This window comes from Artemia sp. Qi Xiang Cuo, chromosome 17 (assembly GCF_049724085.1).
Source record: "Artemia sp. Qi Xiang Cuo chromosome 17, ASM4972408v1, whole genome shotgun sequence".
In the NCBI taxonomy this organism is placed as follows: domain Eukaryota; kingdom Metazoa; phylum Arthropoda; class Branchiopoda; order Anostraca; family Artemiidae; genus Artemia; species Artemia sp. Qi Xiang Cuo.
Genome location: NC_142810.1, coordinates 35,884,391 through 35,896,486, shown reverse-complemented (window position 1 = coordinate 35,896,486; position 12,096 = coordinate 35,884,391). Strand labels below are relative to the sequence as shown.

General features: G+C 33.8%; 1 protein-coding gene across 1 annotated transcript in view; it reads right to left on the bottom strand.

Moving 5' to 3' along the window:
- LOC148942143 (zinc metalloproteinase nas-14-like) overlaps positions 1–11,219 on the bottom strand; it is a 51,269-nt gene extending 40,050 nt beyond the window's left edge. The window contains exons 1-4 of the mRNA XM_089103468.1: positions 11,145–11,219; positions 9,489–9,653; positions 7,793–7,922; positions 3,228–3,400 (exon numbers count right to left, since the gene is read on the bottom strand). Of these exons, the coding sequence (XP_088959594.1) occupies positions 3,228–3,400; positions 7,793–7,922; positions 9,489–9,653; positions 11,145–11,208 (532 nt within the window). The 5' untranslated portion in view covers positions 11,209–11,219. The remainder of the gene's footprint in view (positions 1–3,227; positions 3,401–7,792; positions 7,923–9,488; positions 9,654–11,144) is intronic.
- Between the last annotated feature and the right edge of the window lie 877 nt (positions 11,220–12,096).

Below are 12,096 nucleotides of genomic sequence, written 5' to 3'. Positions count from 1 at the left end.
CGTAAAGATAAATGGAATTATGTTTCTGCAGTTTCTGAGAACTTGAAGTATTCTTTCTTCGCACTTCAGAAACTTATGGAAGTAAAATAGTCTATTAGTTAGGTACATAAGCGCCAATTTCCATAAGGTTTGTGCATTTTATGGTAAAAACATGAAAATCGGCAAACATGTATAGAAAAATACGAACAATCTGACAGGGGACAGAACCACATTTTCTGAGATCGTGTTTCCGCGTTTTGACACGTTTTTCCGCGCGTAAAATCGTGTATTTTTGAAATCAAAGGATTTGAACTTTTGAAGGGTCGCTGATTCAGAACATGTAGTCACTTGAAATAAGATCAGTGCTTTCTGAGTTATCGTCATTTTCATAATCGTGGGTCATAGCCTACTCTTTTCTGTATACTGAGGTAGTAGATGCGCTTAGGGTATCTTTCATGGCTAAATCGAGTATGCTGAGTCTGAAAATGTGCTTACTTTTAATATCAAACCATTCGCTACTGAGTTAGCATCACTTTCATCACCACCGGGTGTAGACTGTCTTTCATACTTCTACATTACAAACTCTTGTTACCCTAGTGTGCAAGTGATGACTGTAGTCTGAATGAATGGACCATTTGAGGGTTTAAAAACAGGACGCAAAATACCTCTTATCGCTAGCAGCTATAAAAAAGAAAAGAGAATCCACAGGGCTCGTACTTTTTAGAGAGAAAGCATATGAGAAGAGAACAAGTAATGTACAATTTACCTTTAATAAGTGCTGTAGTCTTGTATAAATATCTTCATATCATAACGTACAATATTCAGAAGACTACTTTTGCTGAAATAATCTACCTCAAAGTATCAGCTGCAAGTAAAGTACATGCAGTCAAACTGTAGTCTTTTCAGTCGTTTGTACATAGGCTGCAAGGGTAGAAAGGCAGACCTGTCGCAGCCTCCTCTTTTGGCACGCCTTCTCTGGATGCGATACGACTTCTTCTTTTGCTTTTCATAGAAAGCATGGTGTTTGGACGATCTGGAAAGCCATGGATTCCATTCTTCTGACTTTCATTACTCTGAGTACATCAGAAGCCCCGCTCCTAGATTGTCACTTTACAGACATCCAGCGATTTGTCTTCTTTCTTTACGAAAAATCAAGCGGCTCTTCTGAAGTGAACAGTCTGCAGAAGGAGCTTTTCACACGAAAAACAGCCGGAATGGAAAGACTGCCCCCAATAGCAGCTGCTCTTTAGCAACATACCAAACGCGCTAACTTGCAGGCCCAAATATGGGCATCATCGCGTTGTCCCGAACTCATTACTCACTGGATCCAGGTTTATACGGCTGGGTGAAGCATCACGGAAGCTGGGGCCAATCTGGACTAATCTTCCTGAGACAGCGACAGTTTGCAAAGAACTACTTAATGTGGCTGTAAAACAAAGTGCAAAAACAGGTGCAAATGTGCAAAAGCTTCACTTAAATGCACAGATCTCTGTTCGTGCAGACGTTGTGATAATCAATACAATCAGTAGTGCAATTTTTGTAGCTTTAATTGTCAGAAGCCGATTTCGACCTGTATTCTGTCCGTGAGAGCCTCATTTTCTTTTTTCGCAGTCTTTATGATGAAACCAGTCGAAATCAGCTATTTCATTCCTATGATCCACGCGATTGTTTAACTATTTTGAAATACCTGAAGTAGTTTAGTGTTCTACATTTTATCATCATAATAGTATGCTTCATACGTCCTTAAGGCAAGCTGTTTGATAATTCCTTAAGGCAAGCTGTTTAGGTGAAATAAATGATTTTTTTTTTTACTGAAAACTTATTGAAGAGATCTGAAACGGTAATTAATTAATTATTGTCAAAAATGTATGATCTCCTTCGGAATGTTATAAGGAGGGTGTGAGTTTTTGTTAGAGTATGTCACAGAAACCGTGGTTATAAAACTGGAAAATCTTTAACCAAGAATTTGATTGCAAAAATAACCATATTTTTGGAATCCAGAGACTCAAACTAGTCAGAAAAGTGATCTTAAACTCGGTCATCACTCATTATCAAAATTCGTGTTTTTTTTTCTTCGTGTGGAAAAACGCAAAGTAGCGCGGAACCACGGAGACAAATTTGAATTTGCGACTTAGTCGATTCTTCACATTTTCCGTAACATGTTCACCAGTTTGTATTTGATTACGATGAAAAATACAAAGGCAGAAAACTGAAATTACTCCGAAGTGCATGAATCATAGTTATGAAAATGATAATAACTCAGTAACCAGAAATCAGAAGAAAAAAGTAAGCCACATTTTTGAGAGACAAATTAGTCAGAAACGACCCTCTGATCGGAAAAATTTCCCACTCTGAAAGTCAGCTATTTTTTCCCGCGCGGAAAAACGCAGAAAGGCACGATAATCGCGTCAGAAAATGTGGTTCGGCCCCCAGTCAGATTCTCCATATTTTTCTTCACATGCCTGCCAAATTTCATGCTTTTACCATAAAATATACAAACCTGACACTTATGTAGCCTACCTAAATATATATTTCTTGAGATAATATGAACATTTTTTCTATGCAAGTTTATACTATACGCTAAAAAAAAGTATTCATATATTTAGCTCCGTAAAGGGGTTGACTAGGATGAAGGCTTTCATTTTGTGTGGTTGGGCTTTAAAGAGAAAAGTCTAGAATACTAGACTCGGTTAAGATTGAGCACAGAAACGCAAGCGAAGGGACTATTTATCAGGCTCTTTATAATTGAGAAAAATGAGGGTCAATGAGAAATATAAGGGTGAAAAAAGGGAAGATTAGCAAGTTGTATATACTGACAATAGTATTGTCAATACGGTTTATTTCTGAAAAACAGCTGCGAAAACTGATAGGTTGAATTAAACGTTAAATTTAAACTCTTAGATGCAAAGCATACTATGAAACGCGTAAACAGTTTCAGCAAAAGTGAGTGTCTAAAATACAAAAGTTGCAACTGTAAAAACTATGAATGCATTGTTGGAACAGCAAACACGCAATAAATAGAAAATAAATTAGCATGTGCATTTGTTAAATTACACGAGACTGTGTCAAAATTAGACAAACTAATGACCACAAGGGCCAAGAGTCTCCTTCTCGCCTATCAAACGCTAATGATCCTTCCGCTGGTTCACCTACGGAAACCTTGTTACGACTTTTACTTCCTCTAAGGGATTAAGTTTGAAGAGCTTCAAAAAATTTGAAATATTAAAAAAAAACTTAAAAAACCTTACTTGGATTGATATTATCCCAGATAATGGTGACATAGTCATCTCGATCCCAACGTGCCTGCTCATGGTAAAATCCAAGAGCATGGTACAACTCATGAAGCACAGTGCCAAATCGAGTAATGCAACTTCCAGACTGGTAGTTTAATTGCTGTCCTCCTCCAATACGGCCAATATACCTTTCAATTTAATTAGTTTGATTATTTTTATTATTAGTTTTTTTTATTGCATTGTTTCTTTTGTTCTTTTCATTTTGTTCGTTTTTTTTTAGTTTTTGTTTTACATTTTTATTGTTCTCACTAAAGTTTTGATCAATCTGTACTTTTACTGAGTAAGTATTTTTTTTTAGTTAAAACTTTTGTGCAGCCCTTGTTTAGCTAGTCCATATGCAATGGACCCCATTTAGCAGCACCATATGCAATCAGTCATACATGTATTTTTTAATTTGCTTTCCGTTAGGGCAGTAAGTAAGCTCATAGCCCTTGAAATTTTCACCTTGTCACGCACCAACTTTGCACATGAAGGTAAATTCCATCTGTTTCAGCTCATGATCATTCGAAGATTGTTAAATAGTGTTTCTAAACGATTAAATCTTTTTGAATGATTTATCATCAAATCGCTGCATAGCTGTGCTAAGCTTAGTGTTTTAAGTATATATTTTTAAAATGTGTCCTTGTTTTTTCGGAACATTGCATTAAAGCATTGTTGAGCTTTTTGATTAAAAAATTTGAGGCTAATATTGCAATACAAATGAATTTGTGAATCGGTAGACGTTAAGTACTTGTGTAAAACGAAGTCTAGTTTCTATTAGGTCTGTTACTGGAGTATAGAATAAGTCCAAAATCAAAAGATTTAGAGTGCACATACACATTTCACAAAGGGTCAAGCCCGTACCCAGGATTTTTTTCGGAGGGGTTTTTACTCAAAGATTTTTTCGGGGGGGGGGACGGGTACACAAAAAAAACCTAAAAAAACGCATACAAAATTTGTTTATATCCATTGTTGTTACGTTTTTACGAGTCAGAGAAATATTTCGGGGGGGGGGGGGACAAATTCCCTAGCCCCCCCGCGGGGCAAGGCCTTGCAAAGGGCGTTTTATCTCAACAAGGCTGGTATTTAACAGGATTTGATCTTGCTGGTCTTATTTGATACCAAAATTTCCGTAAGTAGATGCAAAATCAAAAAATGCTCATTCAATATACCACAGATTGTGCTTTATTTCCATTAAAGACGGTATTTAAGAGTTACTCCGCTGGATGAAGGCAAGTGTGGCTAATGTTGACATATAATAGTTCAAAATCAAAAGGTTTCGAGGGCATGTTTCACAAATGGTGTTATTTTAACCAATGACGGTATTTATAGTACCAGAGATGTAAAATTAATTCTGATTTTTAAATTGGTTAAGTTTAAACTTAAACAACTATATTCTTCTTCAAAATTAGGAAAAACCAAAAATCAAATTTTTGATGAAAAAGACCTCCATATGTACTTAATAAGTTTTGCATTTAGCAAGCACAAGTTAAAAAATAGTCAGCAGAAAAATCAGCCGAAAATGAGCAAAAAAAGTGTATTAGCATGGTACTTTAAAGAGTACAACTTTCCTAATTGCTGTAGCAAACATAGGCAAGCATAAGGGGAGGGGGCAGGAGGGGGCGCCAGCCCTCTCCTGGATGAATGATGCTGCCTTATTTTTTATATTTTTGTTTTGAGATTTCTATTATATAGCATTAAAAGTGCCAATTAGACCAGGTAAGCCCCCCGCCTGCAATTCAGCCTATGGGCGCTCATGGTAGCAAAAGACAAAAGCTGTCATTAATTGACAGTAAATTAGACAAAAAGCCAGTGACGAATGACTGGAAATATGTAACGGCATAACAATAGCGTTTTGTTACTAAACAGGAATTGTAAAGAAATGTACATGTAGAACATTAAAAATTGGAAACTCTTCAAGATTAAAAATTTTTAATTATTAGTCAATTAACTTATAAGCAAAAACACCTTTATGGAAAGACCACTTATCCTAATTTGTTATATTTATCCCTTTAGTGTTCCAATTTTACTGAGATATCAATAGAATCCTTATTCTCTTTTGATTCCAAAAACATTCCCTTTATTTGTAAAGCACAAGTATTAAATTCAATTCTTTGCTTTAGATGTTAAGACAAAAATCTTCCAGACATGACACATTTTGATACTTAGAGTGTCATAAGCTAAACGCTTTCATTGAAAGATCACTCATTATACTTCCAGGTATTCCCCCAGTCTGTTTCCTTCCATTTCTAAAATGAAAAAAAACAAACAATTATACTAGCCAATTTTGCGTAGACCAGAAGTACCATGTGGTTAACACCCCGGGAATCAATTGATTGCTTATCAATTTTATGAATGAAAATAATAGTCAAATTAATCAAATTACTTTTTCCTTTTTTGTTTCACGATTCAGCGTGGCAACAATGGTGAAACTTTTCGCGTAGCTTGTAGAATGTATGGTGTAAAATACCCTATGCTATTTATCTTTTTATTTTTAATTCTTTTTTTTTCGTGGTTTCCCTGGCTGGGCACTGAGTTACCATAGCAGGGTAATATATAGGTCAAAGAAAAAAAAAAAAGTGGTGAATGCGAACCCCAAAAAATCAAACCGTGTTCCACACATTCTCAGCAACTGATGGAATTGTCTCTTCTCGTTGAAATCGAGTCATGCAAAAAACTATTCATGTGTAAATTAAAATGCCCTAAACAGGACTTATGACTTTGAATAGCCTTGCCCCGATTCTAACAAAAACGATATGAAAAGCAACAACTTTGTAAACAACAAAAAACCAGTACAAATTCTTTCATTCTCCGATGTTGGGTCCAAATCAAGCAAACAATAGCCATGCATTTGGGCATTTAAATTGCAAATTTTCAAATCATAACCAGAGCAGTTGTAAAAATAAATCAATCGTAGTTATGTATCAAGCAGGTTCTTAAACATAAAATAAATAAACTTGTCAATATGTTTTCTATTTGTTTTGTTGATCATCCGTTACTAGCGATTAGTTCTTGAGGAACACAGTTGATGAACAAACATTCTTATAATCAGTTTTGGCTCTGTAAACAGCTATTGCTGGTAGGAAAAAGCAATAAAAATGTTTTCAGACGTTTTTCATAATCTTAAGCGTAAAATGTTGAATTGTTGAAGGAATGGCAAGGTTATCAAAGCCAAGAAACTGTTTACAGATAATGAGACTGTTTTCCCAATGTGTGAAGTCACCAATGCGTGAAATTCCACCCAAGGTGTCAGACGACCTTTCTACGCCACTGAACAGCTTCCAGTCCCTTTTCATGATAGGGATCAGTGTAGAAATTTGGAAGGGGACTGATTTGACTGGAGATTGCACGCTCCAGCGCAATTTCAAGCCTTATTTTGGTAATGGTGATTTTTGTTCTTTTGAACATTGACTTGCCTGTTCACTTTCTGTTTGTTTTAAATTTCATTACTCATTCACATTAATGTCTGTTTTTTTAAGTTTGACTTTTTATACGACTTTATTTCTGCCCGTTCCTTACTTATTTTTGAAAACTTTTCTTAAAATTACATTGGAAAAAACCTATATAAATATAAATATGAACAGACTTTTTGGACCAAAAATGCAAAAAAAAAAATGTTTGCAGTTTCTAAAACATTGCCTGGGCACAGCAAAATCAGTGTCTTTTAAAATATATTTAGTTAAATTCTTTTATTAGGGAGGAATAGTTGCTCTTTTAGGAGCAACGGAGGAAACATTGCATGTTGGTAAGAATCGCACAAACCCTTAAAACTTACTTAGCCCATATTTTTATTTTACAGATGCATGACTTTCAAAACAACAAAAGATATTTTTGAGCACAAGACTCAGCAGACGTCCCTAACAAAACTATATTTAATAGCCTAGTAATGCTAGTAAACAGAGGCAGAGAGGAGAAGGTGGAGAAAGGAAGAAAGAGAGAAAGAGGAGGGAAGACAGAGGGGGAGAGAGGGGGGAAGAGCAAATTAGAGAAATAGAAAGATATTTTGATTTTGAGAGAGAGCGATAGATTCTAGATTTTGAATAAATTGATACAGTTTTTGATGTTTAAACAAATGTTAACTTTTTTCAACAAACAACAAGTCTAAAAGTTGTATTAACACTTTAAACCATTTTGGTCTTTCGTCTCAATAATAAACTTAAACGGCAAAAAGAATAAACAAAAATGTCAAGGAGAAAAACAATAACAGACTCGAATTCACATAAAATTTGGTAGATTTCATGTAAAGAAAGATTGTGTTGTCGATCAATGGATTTATTTTGACGATTTTCAAGAAGTTTAAATTTATTAACCAGGAAAGTTAGACCAACAACTTCAGAAACTAATATTACTTCATCATATGAGGCACAAAGGAACACATTGTGCTTTTATGGTTCCAGGGAAATGGCTTTAAACTTTTTTGAAAAGCCTTTCTAAAAAGATTCTAAACCTAACAGTGTAACCTAAAAAAACTTTAGCTTTTCTAAAAAACTTCTTATTAAAAAGTCAATACCTGATAAAAAATAAAACTTAAGTGTACTTACGAGTGACAACCAGTGTTACGATTTGTGATACGGATGTAGTCATTTTGGTCAGTCCTCTCAACAAAACGAAGGCAGGTTTTAGCATGATATTCAGCAAAACCAGTTCGTATGGAAACCAATTCATCTTCAGCTGAATTGCAAATAAAATTAGTTACTACAAACTACAAAGGAATGTCTGCTTGGTCATCCATTTTCGTTCAGTATGTACAAGATTCAAGTGCTCAAACTTTTAAAATGTAATTAATTTTAGTTGTTTTTTTTTTTATCAGGAGAAATATAGTTGGCAATCAAAGCTCAGGGAGTATCAATATAACATTAGGGCTATTGAGAGGGAAACAGTATACAATTCTGAAAACAACTTTAAAAACTCGAAAATACTTACTATTATTATTTCTAAAAGAATAATATTTTACTTTACGCCCCCCCCCCTAACTTGAAAATATATGGCCCAAATTGAATATTTTCCATGCATTTTTCATTTCTTGATTACGTGACTCCTCTATTCAAATAGATGTAAGGGAGCAACGGCGATGGATTTAGCAAACGAAAAAATGCATGAGAAATATGTAGTTGGGGGAGGGATAAAATATTAGATAAAATATCTAATATTTGCACATTAGGGGAGGGGAGTAAATTAAATTGAAGCTTTTTTAGGAATGGTATAGGTAATTATTTTAGGTTTTTTAAAAGTTGTTTTTGAGAACTTTATTGTGTTTCCTTCTCAACAGCCCCAATTGTGCATTGATATTTCTCGAAGTTCTTAAGTTAGTAGGCTATACTGCGTCTCTGAAAACCCCTATTTCAAAACTTGTTTCATTTTGCATTTCCTAGTCTTATATTTCTTTGTTTATTGTAGGGTATACTATTAAGACTTAAGTATGCTTCATTTCAATTCAATTTTGCTTTGGTAATCACACTAATTGCCTACTAATTAATAAATTAATTACTAGTTGATTAATCAGACACTACTTTGCCTGCCCTCGGTTTTCTAAACGATTTTTTTTTCTATCTAAAACTCATTTTTCTATAGACAAGGAATAAACACACGTATGACACAACGAATATGAGGTGTTATAATGGTTCTATTGCCTTGCCTGTGCTCCTTGAGTATTTTACCTCTTGTATTTTTCAGTAACAGTGTGCTTACTATTCACCAGAAAAACGTTCCCTTTGTTGTGAAATTGAAATGAAAATCGCTTTTCCTGCCCATTTAGTTTGGAAATTATCTTCTTCCATGATCAGAATTTTGCTTTAATTTATGAGGAATAAATATCCTCGAATGGTACAATTTCTCTATCTTGTGTTAGTAAATCTTTCTGTCAAGTTTATCGCAAACTTTAAGTATTATTTGCCACTTAGTAGATGAACTTTATAATTTGTTTTCTATTTATTCTAACTTGGGAATTCTTCTTTGTTGGGATACACAAGGAAGTCCCAGTTCAATATTTAATGGTCGGAACTGAAATTATTCTGTAAATAAGGCTATCATCTGACTTTAAATCATTTTTGGTGTCTAATGTCAAAAACAGCTTTTCTAAATGACTAACAATTACATCTGTGACTTAACCCTTCCCCAGGTGGCTTGTCGGTCCTCCTGTCCAATCAAGGTGCGGAAAAGGCGCTGCATATATTAGTGTTTGATGAGAAAGTTCTTAATGTACGTTTTTGAGGCAAAAAGGGTAAAAATGAAACTTACTAAACCCATCTTCGAAGACATACGGCACTTCATTACCGGGCCAGCGGTATCTTTCATTCACCAATCCGTTTTTCAAATCATTAATACTTTGGCCTGGAGCGAGCATGATGTCACCTTCATAGTAATCACCAAGCTCTTCCGGATTGGCTCCATAGATTTCACCTCCTGCAACAAAAACGTAAAAAAATAACCTAGTCAGAAACTTCATTGTCAACAATTTAAACTTCCAAAAATACAAGAAATCAAGGGGTATTCCGACACGTCCACCCTATACCCCTATAATCATGGAATTTTAGTTCTTTCATTTTTTCATCAAATTCCAATATTTATGTTTTCCCTTACCCTCTTTTGAAAAATCCCTCCCCCTTGAAACTATGCATTATTCACTATACTATTGAACCATTGGTATATGAGATGTTTTTCATCTCATACTCAGACTTTAAGACATTTATTTGTATTCTTAGGAATAAAAATTTAGAATCAGTAAGAGGCTGTCAATATTAAAGTATGGACTCTCTGACCTACAAAGTAGTTTCAATTCGAAATATATGACGGTTCTTAAAAAAAAAAAAAAAGAAATCAGATTTATCCTCCAAATCTTTCCTAAGCATAGATTTTTAACAAACTTTTATTCTAATTGAATACCATTTTTTCAAATTACAGAGCAATGGTGTCCAAATCACAACCGGGGTGCTCCATTAAGTCCCAAAAGCTCTGAATGTAGTCCAAAAAGCAATGTGAAATTAACAACATAAAGTTATACTTTTTATTATTTTGAATAATACATTTGCTTTTGGAAATAACTACAAAATTAGGAATCAGATCATAGATTATGCATAGTGTAACTTGGAAAAGATACAGATCAGAAAGCTACAATTTCAAAATATATTTACGTCTACATCTAGTCATAAACGAACATGAAACGAGAAACCTGTTGCAATGTTCCGAGAAAGTATAATTTTCATTTGATTTTTTTTTTTTTATAAGGAATTTCATATCTTTTTCTTTGGATTGTCGCTCAATCTGTGACTTAACCAATTTATTATGCTTAAATAATTAGGAAAAAATTAAGATTCAAGAGTGAACACCAAGATGATAGACTGTGGGAGGTGGAACAGAACGAACTAAAACACTAGTTGAGAGAGGAAGAGGAAAATGGAAAAAAAATAATAAAAGAGATTGGCAGAAACGCAGAGCAAAAGAGAGACAGACGGACAAATAGGTCAATATAAGGAACTCGGAGGCAAGAATAAACAGGGAGAGTTCAAGCAACACGAGGAAAGACAAACGAAATGATATTAATCACATTCTTGATAATAAAAAAAAAAAAATCATAGCACAAATTCTAGCAGGTTTCTAAAACAACTTTAAAAAAAACTGTTTAGATTGATACTGGCTAGATCATTTTGGTCTTTATGGTTTTTTCTCCTCTTATAAACTAATCTAACTTAAAGGTTATGTACTGTTGTTATGTTTTGTCCACGTTAGGTGTTATGATTTTACAAAATATACTTCACTTTATACAGACGGAGAATTTAATATCATAAATAAGTCTCTGACATCATTTAGCTGGATATCTAAGGATATATTATTAGCATACTTTTATAACTACAATCACTTATAAGTTATTAAGTTCAGTGAAAAAAAAATAATTACGAATCAGTTTCGAGGGTAAGGCAGAAATAAGCCCAACGCAAAATGTTAATAACAGAAGTTTCATTGTTTAAGACTAATGTGAGTTTGAAAATGTCGGCTTTTTAAGACAACAATGACCAGACTTATCTTATCAAAAATAAACTGTTGGTTTATTTTTATAAGTAAATATTTTGATCATCTAGTTTTGTACGAAATCCATTTGTTATTTATCCAAGAAAAAAAGATAATCTGTATTTATTTTTCCTTTTTTGTGGTTTGCTTTCGTAAGGGTTTTCGTGTCTTGCATAAGATTAAGGTAAAAATAACATGTCGGAAAATGCATGTTCTGAATTTCTATTGTAGGCTATTTTACTGTAAACTATACAACCTTTATTGAAATTGATTTTTAATTCGAACAGTGTGATTTTCATTCGTCTTGACGTCAATTACCGCAGAATAAAGAAATAATATCCTAAGGCTAATCATGGTTTACAATAAGAGCTAATCAAATAGGTTGCTAATCCCCCTTCCTCCTAAGCCCTCCAGTGTCGTTTTCGTTTTTTTTGAAACAAAAAGTATTTCGAACAGTTTATTTTGGTATTTATCAAAACATTTATTAAGAATATAAAAAAAAATACGATCATCATAAAAAATGAACAAATGCTTTGTAGTTTGAATTTGCAGATTCCCCAATTTGATTGGTCTACTTTTATTGAGAGTAGTGTTGACTCCTCAAAAATTACCTTTTGAGGAGTATTGTACTGGTAAATTAACGTCATTGGTCCTAGTAACTCCTAATAAGAAGTTAGTCTTTTGTGTTTGCCATCAAAACTTTTTATGTAAGCGTATGTATAAATATAAAAGTGGAAAATCTATTTAAATTCATAAAAATCATAGAAATGTTTTAAATCGTCTTTAAGAGGTGCAAAGCGAAAGTATTATCGTTAAAATTTTAACAAAATGAAGGTCTCCT